Here is a 21,214-nt window from a genome sequence, read left to right as displayed (position 1 = left end):
CTATACATATATATAAAATTGGAGTGTCTGTTTGTAATATTGAAATAACCGTTTTTTACTACATGCATATGAATATAAATACGGTACATACAGCAAAATAACATTTTTTACAATTTCGACCTGTCTGTTTGTTCCGGCTAATCTCTGAAATGGCTGGACCGATTTTGACGGAACTTTTATTGGCAGGTAGCTGATGTAATAAGGAGTAACTTAGGCTACTTTTATTTTAGAAAAATAAAGTTAAATTCCACGCAGATGAAGTCGCGGATACAGCTAGTGGTAAATAACACTTAATATGCCCATATTTGATTGGATATAAATTTATATAATGTAGGTGTAGTAGCTTTATAGTTTTCGTAATTAACCTCGTTTGAATTTACGTGGATGATAGATTCAACCCAATAAATTTCAAGTAAAAATGTATGTAAGTACTATAACTATAGGTATTAGCTGTATCTTATCATAAAGGAGGAGGGAATTGTTAGTAATGTGGACTGGTGACCCCATTGCTAGCAATGTACCATGTCAGGTTGATCTCCACGCGATTCCTCCTGGAAACTATCGTGATAAATTTTTGGTGAATTTAACTCGATGGCTTAACTGACTTGACCTTATGCACATCCTATCATTCTCCACTGGTTTCACCACCAGCGTAAACCGTTAGTGCAGGCGGGGAACGATATCATCCATTAAAAAATAATGACTAACGGGAAAGTGTGTGAGTATAGATGGATAGATGTTTGTTACTCTTTACTCTCTCAAAAACTACTGAACAGATTTTGTTGAAATTTTACACTAATATAACCTATAACATCAGAATAACACATAGGCCACAAATTTCATGCGAGCGAAACTGAGGGCACCGCTTGTACATTATATAAAGAAAACAACAACCTACTTATAAGTATGGGAACCTCCCGTTTTAACTAAAATATTTATTTGTTACATAATCTTTTCATTTATGTACTAAAATATTTTCGAGAGTAAAACGCCGTGGTTTAAACGTGTAATATTTGCTTTTTCATATGTAGTTCTAAAATAAATTAGATAAAACTATAATTTATTGTAGTAGGTATATATTATAAATGATAGTTATGTACATAACTATGTACAAAGTAAAAAATATGTAGAACAGTTATTGCGAAAATAAACTTACGATTATACGAAGTCGCAGTAGTATTCGCCATAATACATACTCTTACTTTGGGACTAGGTGTCGAGTTTTCCAATACTTGTGTCCAAGATTTTTTATTTATTTTTAGTTTTGTGTGAGGTGATGAAATAAAATATCTATGTAATAGAGAAATAGATAGTTATATTTTTATATCTGTGGGTAAATATAAACATGGTATAAAATAATACAACATTCGAGCAAGAATGCTTGTATATACATATATAATTGTTGGTATGGTAATAGAAAATCCTTAAGAGTAACTAATTCGTTAATTATTTAAAAATTAAATTGTAATAGCTAAGTTTCGAATATGGTAGCGTTAACCTCTCAAGTTGTGACTAGAGACTTAAAACAAGAGATTCTCTATAAAAATAATTATTACCCAGAGAATGTGCAAAAAGGATACATACGAATAATAAGTAAACATTAATTTGCATTGGATTTGGAGGATTACAAGATGTCCAATATTACCTAACGTAAACCGTCACCTAAAAATAAACCATAAGAACCTATTGTAATTTATTACATAATAATTCGAATAAACTTTAATCCATAAAGCAGAATATAAAGTTATATAACAAGCTTAGAAAAGACGATGCAAATGTTCCTAAATAGTAACAGTGTATTATTTTCAACGCTTGTTTTAAACGAGTATCTTTTAATAAGGCGGTTAAAAGTGTACATAATGGGGTTGGCAAATGTCAAATAAAAATTAATATCTTTCTTAATAACCAATTAAATCAAAACAATACGTCATCGGGATATTAGATGAAATCATTCAACAATACAAATATTTCTAATATTTGTATAATATATCATTTATTTCTAGCCGTCCGGCCGGCCCCATTGCCCTGTACGAAATGTTACATAGCGCCTATAATATATTGGCGTAACTGGCGTATTACATAGCGCCATCTATTATAAAATATTTACAAAATCAACTTTAATAGTACATAATAATTTTCATTGATTTCTTTTATATAACATATTGAGAAGTCTTGTTACAAGTGCTGTGAAATTAACACCAAAACTTCCTGGGAGAGCTTGCGTCCTTTGCATGATACTATCGTAAGTGGTACGTTCATATTCGCGGTACGCTTGAGGCAACTGTAATTGTTCATACAGCCGCTTGATACTCTCAACATTCTCTGACTCCTTGTTGCCGTAGTGTTTTTCGAATAGGACACGTTGTTCCTGGTTACAGCGCTGCAGTGCTTGAACTGCCAACCATGTACATTTGCCTTCTTGAATATCCGTGCCAACTTTACCGGTTACCGATTCATCTCCAAAACAATCGATAAAATCATCCTGAAAATAATTATTGGCTCAATAAAAAAAAAACTAAATTAAGCTTTAAAACTTTGTACTTAACAAAGTTTTTGCTTCACGTATGAATATATAGATTATTAAAACAAGCATCGTCTTCTTTTACAGTCAATAATCCTATTTTAAATATATGTTGTCCATAGTGCTTAATAAAAATAAATAAAAATCGGTATAAAATAGAAAGTAAAGTCTCGAACTTTTCATTTTGAAATCCATACGTATAAAATTAATTAAACATTTGAACAATTTTCGTCACCGTTCATTAGCTTATTGTTTACACGTGGACAGGTGTGCGGATTGATATTTATTTAAATTTCGTGTATCGACAAGGAAGTCATAAATTATTTTTATAATGAATAATCATTATATATAAATAATGAATAATTTTCAATACTTTATTTATAATTTTATATACGTTTACGACGGCGATGCGTGCGTGAAGTCTTTATCTCTAGTTTCTATTGAATAATTGGTAATTTTGTAAAGCAGATCTTTAGTATTACCACAGATAACATAATATTACATACAGATACCCCATCCCATACTAGAAAATGGTTCCTTCCTAACTCGGGCTATTCTTCGGGCTATTTTATTTCGCCACCGTAGCCGCTAGATGTCGCTAGATCTGAAGCAGTTCGGATTACTAGTGGGTGCTTAGTAACAAAGCATGAAAATAGATGGCAGTCAATTCAGTCTACATGACATCTGTTTTGCAAAGATATGTATATAATAGATATGTAGGTAACTGTATCGTGTACCTCATTAGGGACGATTCAAGATTCAATGTAAATGTGTAGGTATAATATCGTTAGCCGACACTCTGCAGATATGGCTTATGTGCCAATGTATATACCTATTATGTTATGGTTTATTTTACATTCCATGCCTATTTTTTTGATATGTTGTAACGCGTCTGCGCTATACGTATAGCCCGATTTTGATACTTTTATACTCGTACGTATCAAAATCGGGCTATATGATTTTTTATTTCAATCGTTATGTGTAAGAGACTGGTTTTAGCTACAATTAATTTACTGGTATATACTTCATGTATTCTACGATGTACCCCTCTTTTCCCTAATGAGAATTCCGCTATATCTTATATATAAATTTTGTATCACAGTGTTAGTTGCCATATTTCTCCCACATTTTGATGAAATTTGATATGTATACTTGCCAGGTCTGAGGTAGGGTTGTTATCTATTTTTTATACCCCTAAGTCATAGGGGTGGCCTACCCCGAAAAAATATTTTTTTGTATTATGGACAATTTTTTATTTATTTATAATATTACATTGAAAATACATACACGCCTAAATTTTCACCCGTCTTTCACCAACCCCTATTTTTAATAGCGATATTCTTACAAATATTATAAATGCTAAAGTAACTCAGTCTGTCTGTTTGTCTAGCTTTCACGCCAAAACTACTGAACTGATTTAATTGAAATTTGGTAGACAGATAATGTAGACCCTGAGAAAGGCTACTTTTTAATGCGAAAAAGTATTGAAAGGGGAAATGAAAGGGTATGTGAGGATATCGTAATTTTTAAAGTCAGATCTTGTAAGATTAAGTGAACAGGGTTGGTCTAGGTTTTTCATTATTAGAAATGTGTAACGGGGTAACACGTTATTTAGTGCGAAATTGTGTATATTACAATAAAATTTAACGAGAAAATATTATAATGATGTCACTGGGACACTCATTGCCTTACTACTATATCGTCCGTTAAACACGAGAGGCGCGCTCCTATTGGTTAATAGATGAGGTAGACGAGTCTCACGGCGCCGCAGCGTAAGTACTTACTATACATACGTAGTATACATATGGGTGTTACAAATGTTTTTATTACGAGTAATATTACTCTGTTATCTAAGCAAGTAATGTGTGCTTATTTTGAACTTGATAACATTCTGAATTACTCGTATATCTTTCAATATCTTTAGCGGTATAAACCAGGTTATGTACTACTACTAGTATTGTTAGTGAGGGATAAAGTTGATGAACAAAAATAAAACAATATTCGTATTAAAAATATATTCATCTAATATTTTTGGCATTATTTTTAAGTTTCTTCCAAATACAAGGGGTCTGACATGGGGTGTTATGTACCTACATTAAAAGATAATTTTTGAAATGTATGAAAGAAATGTATGTACCTACATTAAAATATAATTTTTGAAATGTATGAGATGTATGAAAGAAATGTATGTACCTACATAAAAAGTTCATTTTTGAAATGTATGAAAGAAATGTACGTACCTACATTAGAAGATAATTTTTGACATGTATGAAATGTATGAAAGAAATGTGTGTACCTACATTAAAAGATAATTTTTGACATGTATGAAATGTATGAAAGAAATGTAGTACCTACATTAAAATATAATTTTTTAAATGTATGAAAGTAATGTATGTACCTACATTAAAAGATAATTTTTGACATGTATGAAATGTATGTACCTACATAAAAAGTTCATTTTTGAAATGTATGAAATGTATGAAAGAAATGTATGTATGTACCTACATTAGAAGATAATTTTTGACATGTATGAAATGTATGTACCTACATTAAAATATAATTTTTTAAATGTATGAGATGTATGAAAGAAATGTATGTACCTACATTAAAAGATAATTTTTGACATGTATGAAATGTATGAAAGAAATGTATGTACCTATATTAAAAGATAATTTTTGACATGTATGAAATGTATGTACCTACATAAAAAGTTCATTTTTGAAATGTATGAAATGTATGAAAGAAATGTATGTATGTACCTACATTAGAAGATAATTTTTGACATGTATGAAATGTATGTACCTACATTAAAATATAATTTTTTAAATGTATGAGATGTATGAAAGAAATGTATGTACCTACATAAAAAGTTCATTTTTGAAATGTATGAAATGTATGAATGAAATGTATGTACCTACATTAAAAGATAATTTTTGACATGCATGAAATGTGTGTACCTACATTAAAAGATAATTTTTGACATGTATGAAATGTATGAAAGAAATGTATGTACCTACATTAAAATATAATTTTTGAAATGTATGCACCGTACAATAACAATACACGTTAAACATCATACCACAGAGTCATACGCAAGTTAAAAACAAACTGCTATGATATATTAATGAGAAAGGAAAATCAACTTTATGGTATTCGAGTTAGGGTCGATTTCTCTCTTTTTTTTAAATACTATTTTAATCTTACCAGTTGCCAGTATTCGAAGACAGCTACGATTCGTACTCGATATTTTAAATTATTATGTAATCGATTATTCAGTACAAATGTAAATAACCAACGACACTAATAATGTACTACTATATTCCGTTCTTTGAAACGGAACACTGCTATAATACATAATAATGAAAATTTACTGTTCACAACGACTCATTAAAAGCATCATCGAATAATGCGCTGTAATAAAATCCTGTTATCGATTATTCAAAAAAATCGATAATACATGTATTTATTTTTAATATGACAACACTTCATACATAAGTATTATTGGAAATAGTATTACTTGCTTGTTCGGCTATTTTTAATTTACTTAAAAAAATTTTATATGTTTAATTTACAATAATAATATATTAAGTGCTTATTATTGGAAAATATAAAAAAGACATTTAATTAGGCCGATACAAATGACGACAATGCCATCTATGAAAGCATTTTGAAAACATTGAGCCCCATATTAGCACTGATTAAAGTGTAATTAAGTACTGGAAAATAACAAAATGAGTAAATATATGAAAATTACTTTTCTAAACGCATTATTTCATTTTAACATGTATATATAACTTTTTAAAAATTGATTAAACATTTTTGAAAACACAGTTTTGTTTTTTAAAACGTTTGCAAAACTATGAAGAATTCCATCGATACCAATCACGCCATCTATATGCAACTTTTAGCAATAATAATGGCTACTTCCTTATTGAGTGCCACTGGTATTACTATATATTATTTATAAAAGAAAGTTATTTAGAAACTTCGTTTTTAAAACTTTTTCCTTTTTCAAACATATTTTTTAATTGTTTGTAGTAATTTAACAAAACATTATATTGCACTCCTTATTGAATATGGATAATGTTAATCATAAAAACATGAGGCATTTTATTGATTTTGAATTTAATTGAACTTACCTGTATTTGAAAATAATTGCCAACATCCAGTAGTATGTCCTCCGCAATTCCGTGTGTTTCTTTATCGGTTTTATTTGCTAATAACAAGCCGAGACAACAAGGTAACTTGCAGGTATAGTATGCAGTCTTAAATTTTACGATAGCATTATAACGGTCTATCGTGAAAAGACTGTAGTCATTTTTATTACGGTGGGCCATACTGTAATCCAAATGCTGTCCTATTGATGTAAATAGTAATGTCTGAAAAAATTATAGCAATTAACATATATGTTATGTATATAATAATCTATTGTTTTTCACTAAGTAAAGACGTATTTATCTCGTTTATTTCAGCTATAATGCAGCTTGCTTTTTAGGGTGTAATCTAATTAAAGGGTTTGAAAAATCTAATTAAATTGATATACCAGCGAAATTTCACTGTATGAAGGCATCTCGTCCGAATTCTCTAGGAAGGCAAGACATGAGGTAGAACAAGGGGCGTCACATTACGTGATATCCATGGAGTTCTTCATATATATAGGTGATGGTTGCCACTCACCAACAAGTGGGCTGTTAGTTTATTTCCCATTCCAGTTACATGAAATAAATTAACTATAAAATTTGTAAAGGATGTGTTATATGTAGACTATGCTAGGTAATGTAAAGTCGACCTCATGAGAATTATGTTGTCATCCATAGTTTTACTAATCCGCATAAATTCGTCTGCGTTACACTTACTTCATATTTATCATTACATTTCGCTCAATTTACATAATATCTTTTTAAATTACATATAGCCTATGAGTTATTCTGATGCATAGTAGAGTAAGAAACATCCATCCATACTCACAAACTTGTGTTTATTTATAATATTAGTAAGATGATTCTAATTTTTCGTGTGAATTTTGTCCATGAGGATGGTTATGTAAGACAGAGGCGAAGTTATTATATACTATGATAGTTGAGAAGCGGAAACGTAAGTAATAACCTACCTCATTAAAAAGGTTCAGTATATCATTGTATTGTGGCTTATCACCAAAGTTCAATTTCAGTGTTTGGTAAATAGAAGTATAGATGAGTATAGAATCATTTATAGCTCCCAAGCCGACTTCCGGTATCCGGTACCAGCAGGGGACACCGCGACGGGTCGTCGACCCATCCATAATGTCGTCTAGCATGATTAAATACGCCTGCAACTGTAAATAATATTCCTGTCTTAATATCTTTACATTTCATGAAATGACAACACAATTTAAATATACCGAGTGAAATGTGAGCATGTCAACGTGTGTTGCGTTCAACACAACATCGACAGTTGACCATGCCTCTGACAACCTCACCTAGGACAACTGTCGGTGATGGTATGTTATGTTCAGATTACACATAGTCAAATACCAAATTTATATATCAAATATAAGTTTATAATATAGGTAGCAGATAGCTTTGTAAGTTTGATGTGATATTTATTAATGTTAATGATACTACTCATCAACATTAATAAAATGAATATCCAATTGATGCGGCTTTGTTTTTAAATTTGAGATTATTTTCCTGACAAACTATTAAAATTAAACTCCCTTTATGTTAGTGTAGATTTATCGCGGGAAGTGAGTAATCTTGCACGAATTAATCATACCTACCGGAATTTACATAATTACGATGAAACACCTAGATGGTATTCTACGTTACCGTAGTGAAAATTGATGGGGACATAAAAGTTCTGTGTAATATTACAAGACAAAATTTTACTGCATTATAGATGTGAAAGTGAATCCATTAACAAAAAAATTACGAATAATACAAACGTTGCGAGACCTCGATAATGAATGCTTTTAACGCATCTTCAATATTTCGAGTTTCAAATAGTATTTTAGATGGTAAGGCTAATATAGATAAAAATTGGAAAAAAAATTAAAAGGCTATTAAAGATAAGATAGACTAATATTTTGGGGAGGGGCTTATTGTTAGCTGGCTACTATTGTGGCATTGGCATTACTATATGTACATCAGTTTAAATGAAAGGATAAAGGGTAATATAAGACGGGCAAAAAATACAAGAGGTTATCCACAAATTACGACATATATTAAAGGGAGGGCCGGTCGGCAAAGTGTCACAGTGTTGAAGAAGAAATGGGAAAAATTATAAATTTGTGGCGCGAAATACCAAAATTAGATTTTATTAATACAGATTTCATTTCGATTAATTTAAGAAAATAACAGCTTCGGAAGCTGTATGAGAAATCTGACCAGCTGTAACACGGATGAGGAAGGGAGTCAATAATAATGCATGTCGTGCGACGTACTTACATAACCGTAGACGAAACGAGATTAAAATTTTATAATTAGGTGAGGTTGCCTCTCTTATTGTTAAATGTAACTCATCAGGTACAACGCTAAATATGAAGTTCAGATAACACGGAAGAACAAATTAAAAATATAATAATGGAAAAAGGGAAAAACGGGGTCCGTAGACAAGTCTTGTAACATGTTTCATTGTAGATCAAAATGAAACGAGACTTGTAATAGAATGTCTAATAAGTACTTTTATTATATTATTCTAGCTAGACTAATAGTAGCATCTCTGTAGTAGAAAAATCATATATATCGTGTTTTCCTCGACATGGGGTTAAATAGTGAAGATTAGGTTCTAAGAAATAAATGATAAAAGAATTGATAATATGATACCCTCATCATATAATCAATTCTTTTACGACAACAATGAACAAATTTTTTAATAATATTACATTTCTAATATTGTGTAGTATTGCCGTATTTCACAATAAAGTTCAGTAACAAGTAACAATCTACATAGAAGCCTAATTTCTCTACATTATAAGAATGGTGAAGAATAAATATTTCTTTTTCATATTGACGTCATTTCATTTATTTTTAAGTAAATATTTCCGGGTCTATATGATGTATATTCTTAGCGCTATAAATCATTGCGCAAATAATATAAGCCGGATACATATGTATTTACGCAAATATTAAACACCTGGTTCAATGAATAAATTATTTAAATGCATTTCCTAATCATAAAGAAAATAGAATACTTATTTCGATATATGTTTTTACTGACTTTGTTAAAGAGTTCGAATTGGAGTCTAGTAATTTTAAAATGGGATACATTTTACATGGGCTACTCAGCAAATAAACTAAGTACTCTTCAACAGCGATTGGAGAAGTCTGTTTCTTTACTCCTAGATTACATACACAACAAATTCATAATTAAATAAATTATATTTACCATTTCTACACACCATCCCATAATCCGAGCCTGTCTCAGGGACTCCTCAGTAATCTTTTCCGGTGATTCCAACATTTCATAGGAAAAAACAGTTATTAATCCTCTTGTTTTCTTTCCACCCTCTAAGTTGTAATCTAGAATCTACAAAAAAAAAAGGATTATAATCCACTACCATTAACCTTAAAAATGAAAGGTTTTTAAAAGTAAATGTGTTTATACAAAATCATATATTTAATTTCTCTAAGAAATATTAAAAAAAAATCTAACACTGGGTTGCTAATTCTATGTTGCAATACATGTATAGAACATGCCCATTATGGCAAATTCATTCACAATTAACCATGACCATAAATTTTGTTTTGTCTGCTAATATTAAAGGCTGTATTTATCAGTTACTTAAATACATAAAGTGCCGCTAGGATGCAAAAAAAATATATAAATAAGTATATACAAACTTTTTTTATCCAATTAGCTACTTCAGGTACTTCAGACATTTTTTCAGTTTTCACTACTGATTCCATTACATAAGGTAAAATATCTTGAAATGTTTCCTTCTCTTTTTTGGACTGAGATACCGATATATTAGTTGCCATTCTCATATGAGTAAAGTGTTGAAAAGATCTGTGAAGAATAAGCTGATTTTTGTAGGTGAAGATTGTAGATTGGTGCAGAAGTTGTATTTCTTGAGTGATAACTCTTTTGATTCTAATTTTGTAAAGCAATTAGTTACCTAAAACTCATAATATCCTTTCAAAGTTGTTTGCAAGCAATAGAAAATTAATTGTTAACAATCTTCTTAAGTCATAACTAATAGACAGCAGGACTGTTATAGGCATCCCGGGAAAATTAAGGTTATATACCAGTATGGGTAATGTTATGTATAGCAAAGTGTATATGTTATCAAATATATTTATGTACAGACCATACATACATTTATTTCTGACATATAGGAAAGTAAGTACCTAGTTTAATTTTTTATTGATAGTCAAAAATGATCTAAAAGTCTTGTTATTTTGAGTCCACTAACATTAACAATGTTTTATTACATATATCTTCAAAACAAAATAAAATTTTTTAGTTTTATTTTAAATTAAAGTTGTTGATTGACATTGATACAAAGAAGCAATTTCAATTACACTTTTTTTAAATTATAATAACTTTTAAATCCTATATCTGCTATACAAATGCTAAATCTGTATTTAAATAAGCAAAATGTACAATAAAAGAAAATAATAAAATATAAGTACATAATAAAAGTGATATAATTATCTGCATGCCATACATTTAACCAGAAAAAATATAATAAAAAATCTGATCAATTAAAAATTGAAACTAAGAATAACAATTCAATAATATTTTTTTCATGTATATGGATGATTTAGATAATTATAATCATAAATATTTTTGTGATTTATATTTATTTCCCTACCATTGAGTATGCACATTCTATTGGGAAGAACTGGTAAGACACTGAATTTAAAAAATATAAATATTAATTCAGTTTATTTACATTTTATTTAAATAATAGACAGTCTTCCTGTGAAGAGTATACTTCAGGATACATTGGATTACAATGATTTTAAATTGTTATAAGCTTTACATAGTTTAATTCAAACAAATTTGTTAAATTTTAATTTTCTTTTTAAGTATATATATTTATAAATAAGTCTGATGCATTATTTTTATTTTATTCTAGAGAAATATTACTGTATACAGTATCTTTATAAGAACTAGACATTCAGTTGGTATGGAATATAGTACTTAATGAAAAAATAAAATTGTTATATAAAAATTATTATTTAGTATAGTTTTTATATAACAATTTTATATTTTTAGCATTATTTTATTTGAATATACTTGATTAGCTGAAAAACAATATGTAGAAAATAGCAAGTATATAAATATTTAAACACTACATTTTACAATATGAAACCAACCTGATATAATTATTATATTTACTACTGATCATCCTGACAGAGCAAGGTTTACTGTATAGTGTGCATAGTACCCATGCAAGATAATCAGCATATTATCTGGCAATGTAATCATGCTTTGCATGCCATTCAAATGTATATTAATTTTTAACAATCTTATCAGTTTCTCAATATGCATTTATTCTTAACAATGCTATCTCTTTTTTAATCACATACTATGTAAATAAAGTGGATATCATTGTATAGAAATTGGGGTTAGGTGAAAGTTATACATACAAAACTTAGTTAAGACAATCATTGCTACTTACCTACAAAAAACTGCATTTTTAGGGAACACATTATAAGGTTTATTTATGAGTAATTTAAGTAAATATTTAGAATTCATGTTTATATTAAATTTGCTTATTTATAACTTTCACTGAAGAATTAAAAATATGCTAATACGTGCGCAAAATAAATATATTTTTTTGAATTAAAGTCTCAGTGGACAGTTATAAATCTTATAGAGAGCTAAAGAAATAAAGGTATAATGATAAAAAGTTCCAAATTGAACTTAACAATGTAATTAATAGATTGTTGAAGTTGGACTCTCTATTTTATATTAGTTAACTTTAGGCTACCTGCTATTTATTTTGTTTTGTCAGTGTCAACTGTCATGTTATTGGTGTTGTCATGTTGTCACTGACATTATTTTATTTCCCTGATCTGTGATTAGAATACCACGTCATTTTATCTATATAACTTTATTGCAAGAAAATCTTGCAAGGAAGTTATATAAGGTTTAAATTTATAAGGTTCAAATTCATTCAAACATGTTCAACATACCAAACATGTTCCTGTTACCTAGAATGTAAACAAAAAGGTGGCGCCACCATGTTATACCATTAAGATGCAATGAAACTCTATATAATTTTTGAAATTGGAATCATTAATATTTATTAAAGTTGATTTTAATTTATTAAAAAAAGGTAAGTACCTACATAACTATTAAATTATCAGATGGCATCATTATATTTTTTTCTTTCATTTGAAAAGAATAAAAGCTATGTTTCTTGTCAGTTTTTCTCCGCTCGAAAGCATTCTAAACTGACGTTAGATATGACATATCATAAGAGTTTGTTACAGAATCTATATGAATAACACTTTTATTTTGATATTTTGACAACAAAAAAATATATATTTGTAGTTTCCATACTATAGTAATTTTTACGGTAGTAACTACAAACCAACTATTTTTTTCATTCAAATAGCTGTAATTAAAATAGTATATTTTATTAAATATGACACAAAGGTTGTTTGTTTTATATAAAATGGCTGTAGTGAAATATGTGTAAATAAAAAATAAATATTTTGATATAACATTCCTATATTTATTTTTTACTAATGTATGTAACCCATGTAAATTGCTAATTAATATTAATTTCCGATTGTCGCTCCACACTATTAAAGAATCGCAAAACGCTGGCAACATAGGTAATGTCAAATTTGTCTCTGAAGTAAAAAATACGGCCTATGAACAAAGAGTAAAGCAAAGAGTAAAATAAATATACCAAAAGGGAGTAAAGTAATTATACCAACTATAGCCCTGGGCTCTTGAGTAGTCTATTCTTTGGCCCTAGGTGAGAGATTATGAGATGAAGTTACTCACTGAGCTGACTGCTGAACTAAATTGAACTGCCAACTAAATTAAATAATAAATGAAATAACGGAAATCACATATAACATTTTTATTTTTTATTTGTAGTTTAACTATAAACAATATAGATAATAAGTGCCTTCGACAAAATAACACGTCTATACGTCTAAGCTGCGTCCGCAATAACGATCAAATAATGTATGTTAAATTGACCGATTCATCGACCATACTTTACAGCTATCACATTTTACCTTTTGTAACCAGGTATATTATCAGTATTAATACCAGAGTATTATAGTTAATTTTAATTATGGATAATTTTATAGTAATAAGTAAGTAGATTGAATCTAGGTTGTTATTAACTTTATTTTGTTTCAATATTTCATAAATACAACTAGAAAGAGTATACATTATTCCTAAAATTATATATTTAAAGCTAATTAAAGTCTAAAATTAATTAATCAATATAATTCAATTAATACTTCGCCTGAAGATGTTATCTAATAATTTGAAGAACAAATCGTGAGGCAATCCTCTTGTGACTTGTTGAATTTGTGTCCTAAGGAGATCATATGTGGCGTCTTCATATACTGAGTATGTATGAGGGAGCTGAAGTTCTTCGTACAAGTCTTTGATTCTAGCAACATCTTCAGGTTTGCTGCTACCATAGTATTCCTCCATAATCTGCTTTTGAGCGGATGTAGCCCTTTGAAGTGCTACTACAGCTAGCCACGTGCATTTACCATCCTGTATGTCGGTACCATTCTTGCCCGTGACAGCGGGATCTCCAAAGCAGTCGAGGAAATCATCCTAAAAAGAGTGAATATTTTATTTGGTGAGTAAACTTGAAACAAACCACATATTGAAGAAAATGAAATAAGGTTAGGTGTTGCTTGGTCCTTTTTTTAATATTAAGGGTCCTTTCGATGTAGTTACACCTTGTTTTAATCCGTTTTAGTACCGCAGATGCAGCAAGCGTGACAAGTCTTTCTTACATAAATCATTACTAATAAATAAATTACTACAAAATACTTGTACCCACCTGTATTTGAAAGAACTCGCCCATTTCTAATAAGATTGTTTTTGCTTGTCTATGGGTTTCGGGATCGTCAACGCCGGTCATGAGCAGACTCAGAGTGACAGGCATTTGAAAGGTGTAGTAGGATGTCTTATATTTAGTAATCGTCTCGTACTTCTCCATTGTGAATTGTGATAAGTCTGGCTTATCAGTTTTTGACATGGACTTTTCTAAATATTGGCCAATAGAACACTTTAGCAGCATCTGTAAATTGCAGACAAAAAGATATTGATTTAATCATTTCAGTCAATCCCCTAGAACGCATAGGTTTCAGATTTAGAATTATTTTTATCTTAGTGGATACTTTTATAAAAGTAGAGTTGAACGAAAATAGATCTTCCGTAACACTCGAATAAAATATTGGGAAGCATATACAAAAGAAATGGTCATAAAATACGAAAACTTTGTATTCGGTACTTCCCCAATAAATAATTCCTGTCTGCGGAAAGTGGCAAATTGCACTATAGGAAATTTTGCAGTAGATAGGTACAGGCTGTGATAATACTTAATGATCTCGTTACCTCGCCCAGCAGTACGAGGGTTTTATATAAGCCTTAAGATTCATAAGTACCCGAATACTTATTACCTGTATTTACCCAAATAGACAATATTAGGGTAAATATGAAAAAACATAAAGACGTAAAACTTTCACTTACCTCATTAAAAGTTTCAAGTACATTCTTGTAATAAGATTTAGAGCTGAAGTACTTTTTAAGAGTAGAGTACATCGCTGTTTGGACCAGAATAGCGTCGTTGATTCCACCAAGACCGACGTCAGGACGACGGTACCAGCATGGCGTTCGTCGCCGCATTTCTGTACCCTCCATTATGTCATTTAATAAAAGATGATGAGTGTGGAACTGCAATTAAAAGAAATTACTATTATAGTAACAAAATGTATCGTTATAATTAATAATAAAAATATCAGATGTTCTTTTTATGACTTGTAATATTCATCTTTAATATTCGAAACTTAGGTAGTCGAGTTTGTAGTGAACATATACATACATAGTACATTGTAGTGGTAACGGCACTAATTACGCCGAAGAGTTATTCTGACATCTAAATTGCCAGTTTTTGTGACGGATGGTTTCGGACCCTCTAGCGTCATGGTCAATTCGGCGTAAAGGAAACCCATAGATCACTCTGATAACGCTTCATTATCATCAACATCATTACATAGTATAAAACAAAGTCGCTGTCGCTGTTTGTCCCTATGTATGCTTAAATCTTTAAAACTACGCAACGGATTTTTAAGTTATTTTTAGTAGATAAAGTGATTCTAGAGGAAGGTTTGTATATATTATACATGCGCACCCGTGCGAAGCCGGGGCGAGCAGCTAGTAAATGAATAATACGAGAGATATAACACCTAGTGCTAAAATAGTAAAAACATAGATAATACAAATCATTAGAGATTTCAATGTGAAACAAATAGTTCATGTTAACTTCCTGGATGAAGTAATGTATACTGTTTTGGAGTACATATATATCTATGGTATTTGATAAAAACGGACCAGTTTTATCGTTCGTATGGACAAACAAAGTCTCAAGGCTACTCGCCATTGCTTATAAGATCTTGATAACGTATATAGGTATCTATGTATGTATTTGCTTTAAACTTAACTGTTATAAATTCACATGTTCGTTAGTTGATTTAGTATATAATTAGGTATTCAGTGACGTAACCTACTAATTAATTAAGGATGATATCGACATGACATGTAATCTACTGATATATATTGTTAATTAAATTGCGATCTCGCTGGTTTAATCGCCGTTGTTCGTGGGTTCAACCCCCGCAGTAATAATATGTTTACCTACATGTTTATTCATAACGTATATATAAAAAATATTTTCATTTGTTCTAATAATAATTATATAAGTAACATGTATTTGATTTTAATTTCAAGGTAATCGCTATAGTGTTATTCGCCTTGTCTACAAGTTAATATTTGAATAGTAAGTAGTTTTTTTTAAATTCTTATTATTTTCAACCGGTCGATCGTGATTATCTATTTTTGTATGTCCCACGATTTAATGTTATTAGTGGGAATTTATTTCGTAAATTACTTATCAACTTACCATTTCTGTGCACCATCCCATTATGTTGGCCAAATGTACAGACTCAGGTGTGAGGTTTTCAGGTTTCTCGAGCATTTTGTATGCAAGCACGGTGGCGAGACCTCGATTCTTTTTTCCGTTAGGAACATTATATTGTAACAGCTGTAACAAGAATGCTTGCTTATTCATACAATATATACCTAGAATGAACTAAATATCTATTGTTGATATCCTTTGTATTAAGTAAGACACAGACACTGTCACGCTTCGACGACATGAGGTTCAAAATAAATAAAATTGAATACATATTTTTATTTATTTTGAACCTCATGTCATCGAAGCGGAGCGTCGAGCGACAGGACTAGTTATTTCTGTATTTTCTATCTATATTTGTCATCGTGCACTCATATATTAAAGCTTTGCGTACTTCAAGACCGCTGTGCTGTGAGAAACAAAAATTAACACCGTGACAATGAGACGTTGTTTCTATTGGAGTACCGGCACCGCAGACATACCTGTAGATAGATAGATGTCTGTGACATGTATCAAATTTCATTCAAATTCGTCTAGCCGTAACAAATATAAGTGGGCATCTAGCCGTTACGTGGGTATTGTTTGTATCAGTAGTTCTTAACTTTCCGGTGCTTAGGAATGTTTTAATAAACCTTCTATCTTACCATGTACCACCAACTGTTTAGGGGTAATATATAGTAAATATGAGCGAATAGAGGGTTGTGTCACTTATTTAATTTTACTACTATGTCGTGGCAGGGTGGAAAGGATTGTAATTAATGGGGCCTAATGATTCCATTATTAACGGTGATCCCCGCGGTTCTTCTTGAAAACTATCGTGTTTAGTTCCTGGTGAATTCCTCGCGATGGGCTAACTAACCTGACTTCATTCTCATTCTATCATACTCCACTGGTGCTCCAACAGCGTTTACCGTTAGCGCAGGCGTGAACACTCCATTCCGTTTAATGGGCTACCCATTTAAAATGTGTCGTATATTAAAACAGAGTCAATTGCTATACGAAAACGTCTACTCGGACCTATTTATATCCTTTCCTAAAGACCACCCATTAAGAACCACCGGTTTCTATAATATCTGTAAATAACAGAGAGAAGCAACAATGAACGTACCTTAGCCAACCACTTGGTGGCTTCTGGCACATCAATGTGCTTCCCTGTCTCTGTAAGATCCCTCACGATGTCCGGGAAGCATGCCATGAACTCCCGAGACTGGTCCTTGGAGACGGCCAGTCCACGAGTCGCCATTGGCATTTCCTGAGGAGTCAGGCTGGACAGGAATCTAAAGAAAAGTTATGTATTCTTCAATTTAGGCACAGTAATACCTATAACGTGTGGATTTTATGGAAAAATGCACTGGTGTTTTTTGTATGATATATTCGGTGATAGAAATAAGTACTTATATAAACCTAACTATGTTGGTTACATCTGTTTGTTTCTCTAAATCTAAACATTCAATTTACAAGTAATTGAATTGGATTACTATGTATGTCTTTGTCAAAACTAAAGGATTCCGCGAAAGTATCTTTTTGCATAATGTATAAATTTGCCAACACAACTTTCTAAAACTAATTTAATTAATTAAAATGATCTAAATAAAAAGTACGCTGTAACTGTAGTGTAGGTACTTATTATGTATAATTTAGGATTCAGTATTCATGATCTAATATAAAATATTAAAATGTATTTCACTGAATATTCCTCTTTATTCATTAATAAAATAAAGTAATTAATAAAGATCTACTTTTTACGTACTTAGTAACTAATACTGTGCCTTATATTACGTCTTTTATACCTGATTAAGAATTATTGTACGTGTTTTATTAGTGCAAGATTAGAATTACCGGTGTATAACTATATCGAATAAGTTATCGGAAAATTAACAAATACACATGAAGTGAGTTCGAATGATGTTCATTATTTTAATGGGTATACCTATAAACACCGCACGTAACGTCTTGGTATGTTTGCATATTACTGATTCCGGCAAAACGAATCGAATAGGTATGTGTGATGGATATCAACGTAGTTTTTTACTCTGCATATTATTGCATAGCTCTGGTACATGTTTGTATAGGATGATATGGCTTCCAATATTACGCAAAGTTAATGTCGCTCCGGTTACTCGGGTTCACTGACCTGTGATATTTCTGCAACTTCAGCAACTTCTTCGGAAGTCCCGTTTCTTCGTTGGGCTGGGGCTTGGTCACTGTTTGGTCGAGCCTTGGAGTCATGGCGTCTGAGTTAGTAACACTGACGGTCATGCTGATTTGTCGACGGATCTCATTTTGATAGATCTGAACGATCTTCTCCAAAGTTTTCTTCGTCGCAAACATATTGAACTTTTTATTCTTATGTCTTAAAGATTATTTGTTTATTTTTATATATAATAATATTATATTTATTTCAACCGTTATTTAATCAAATATTATTAATCAATCGCCTTATCACGACAATACGCCGTCTAAACACAACGAGTTCGTATGACCGACTGATTCTTTGTTGAGTTTGTTGTTTTGCCTTCTTGTTCGTTCCACAACCACAATGCTACTCAAAATAAGCAAAAGGGATGTTCGTAATGTTTACGTTTGTACAGTCGATATCGAAAGATTACATTTTATATAATAATACGAGCAGTATACGTTTAGAGGTCAAAAGATTTCAAATTCCATTTAGTACATGTATATTTCAATAACTTGTGAACTTAGTTGAAATATTTTTACGTTATGGGCCCATTTCTTCGAAACTGTTTTGAGAGCACCATTGTAATAAAATACACATTCATATGCATTTATTGCCATACACATTTTTAAATTAGACTTTTATTTTATTTTGGTCTTAAATAAAATAATGTTAATGTTTGTAATTTTGGCCACACGAATATTCTTATGATTGACGCTCATATTCAACGATAAAGGTTTTTAATTATAACTACTAGAGAGTCGTGCGTACATAATGTGTAAACCTCATGATTATTTTGTTTAAATTTGACTTGGTTTCATGTTATATATATATATTAATTAAGTAAAGTACTTCATTAATGTATAATAAGGTTTAGATAATTCTAGATTTTTTGTGGACCAAAATCATCTTCCTTTCTTTATATGTAACATAACGCAACATAGAATAATTTTCTAATTGTTTGTCAATTATCCGGTTTACATTATCGATATCGTCTGTTCCGCACTAGTGTCGATGCGCACGCAACAAAACAAACCGGCTGGTCCCCTCCATGTGGAGCGCCACGAGGGCGACGTCACGTAGGCACCCGGCAGCCGAGTGATCCGAGTATCGAGACACGGCGACAAGGGACATGGCGCATCTAATGGCGCATGCAAGTACTCAGCGGGTCGCCACTTCATTCCCAAAGACGCCCATGACCCACAAACGTAATAATTTCAACCAAAGGTGAACTACATGATTTAAGGTATAAATAGGGGAACAACTATTATATATTTATGTAATAAAATAGGTACTCAAGTGAAATCACTGTTAACAACGCAAATGTATTTGTATACTTATATGTACCTATATGTATTAAGATTATGGCGTGATAAAAAAAACTTATTATAATATCAGTAGGATTAGAACTAACAACCATTGGTGGTTATAAGACAGGAATGTTTTTCACTAGGCTACGGCGCTGTTATGTACTGCGTATATCCACTAGAATAAATTGAATAATAGTTCATTGTAAACATTTTAGGCAGATGCATGTAAAATCGTTGACTGAGTTTACCATGTCCAGGAACATATAATTAGCATTGAATGCAATATAAAAAATACAGACAGGTACCTACTTAGAATCCAGTAATTTTGATTCGACATTACTAGTTAATTTCCTTTTGACAATTAATCTATCGTCGCAGAGTTTTTGGATGTTAAGTATCACCTCTCTTCATCCAATTTCTGACCGAGTGTGAGGAATTGAAAATATAAATAAATCTAGGTAAGTCTTTAGAATTCAGTAATTTTGATGCCAAAATGGCTAGCTTTTGGATATTTGATTTATATTGAAGAAGTTTCGATTTAAGTATCATCTCTTTTGGTCTAGTCTTTGACGCTCACGACTTCAAGTCGTGATTGACGAATAAGTTCAACCACCTACACTAACATTTACATAGTATCCAATAAACATATTATTTTACATATTATGTATGTGTAAATATCCTCTACAACTGGTAGAGGATACTTGTTATTGTTTTACAAAAAATATTTAAATTAAACGCATGATATTATGACACTACTGATATAGGTACCTAGATGTTGTTTTTCTTTAAGCGGCATTTTAGTAAACAATCTTGACATGTCCTTCTATAGAAATAACGGTGCATAACAAATACTCAGGTAAATAAAAATTATTTCATATCAATTGAATGAAAATACGCACAGGGACTGTTTTTAATAATTTTATTATTAAAAGAAAATTTATGGATGCAAAATGTAAACATATTTTGATTGTTTTGTCTGATTATAAACGTGCACAAATATTGATAATATCGATAATATATCAATCAAATATTATCAAAAACATAAACAGACAAATAAATAAAGTTGAACTTTTACAAGACAAGATAGTAGGTCCACA

At 30.8% G+C, this 21,214-nt stretch overlaps 2 protein-coding genes across 2 annotated transcripts in view; one reads left to right on the top strand and one right to left on the bottom strand.

Moving 5' to 3' along the window:
• Positions 1–1,314: 1,314 nt before the first annotated feature.
• On the bottom strand, positions 1,315–19,171 carry LOC131853833 (uncharacterized). Its single transcript, XM_059204890.1, has 12 exons — positions 18,766–19,171; positions 17,740–17,908; positions 16,620–16,760; positions 15,191–15,394; positions 14,499–14,738; positions 13,974–14,266; positions 12,033–12,035; positions 10,342–10,507; positions 9,887–10,027; positions 7,632–7,835; positions 6,661–6,900; positions 1,315–2,482 (listed from the first exon to the last, which is right to left on the bottom strand). The coding sequence occupies exons 1-12, from the start codon at positions 18,960–18,962 to the stop codon at positions 2,138–2,140; spliced, it is 2,343 nt and encodes a 780-aa protein (XP_059060873.1). The 5' UTR covers positions 18,963–19,171; the 3' UTR covers positions 1,315–2,137.
• Positions 13,478–21,214, top strand: part of LOC131853831 (uncharacterized) — a 48,470-nt gene continuing 40,733 nt past the window's right edge. The window contains exon 1 of the mRNA XM_059204884.1: positions 13,478–13,654. The gene's annotated coding sequence lies outside the window, so the exon portion shown is untranslated. The remainder of the gene's footprint in view (positions 13,655–21,214) is intronic.

The sequence above is a fragment of the Achroia grisella genome, unplaced genomic scaffold, assembly GCF_030625045.1.
Source record: "Achroia grisella isolate CSIRO2021 unplaced genomic scaffold, CSIRO_AGI_Agris_v1 utg906, whole genome shotgun sequence".
In the NCBI taxonomy this organism is placed as follows: domain Eukaryota; kingdom Metazoa; phylum Arthropoda; class Insecta; order Lepidoptera; family Pyralidae; genus Achroia; species Achroia grisella.
The sequence above is the reverse complement of the archived record's forward strand: the minus strand, read 5'-3'. Positions and strand labels throughout refer to the sequence as shown.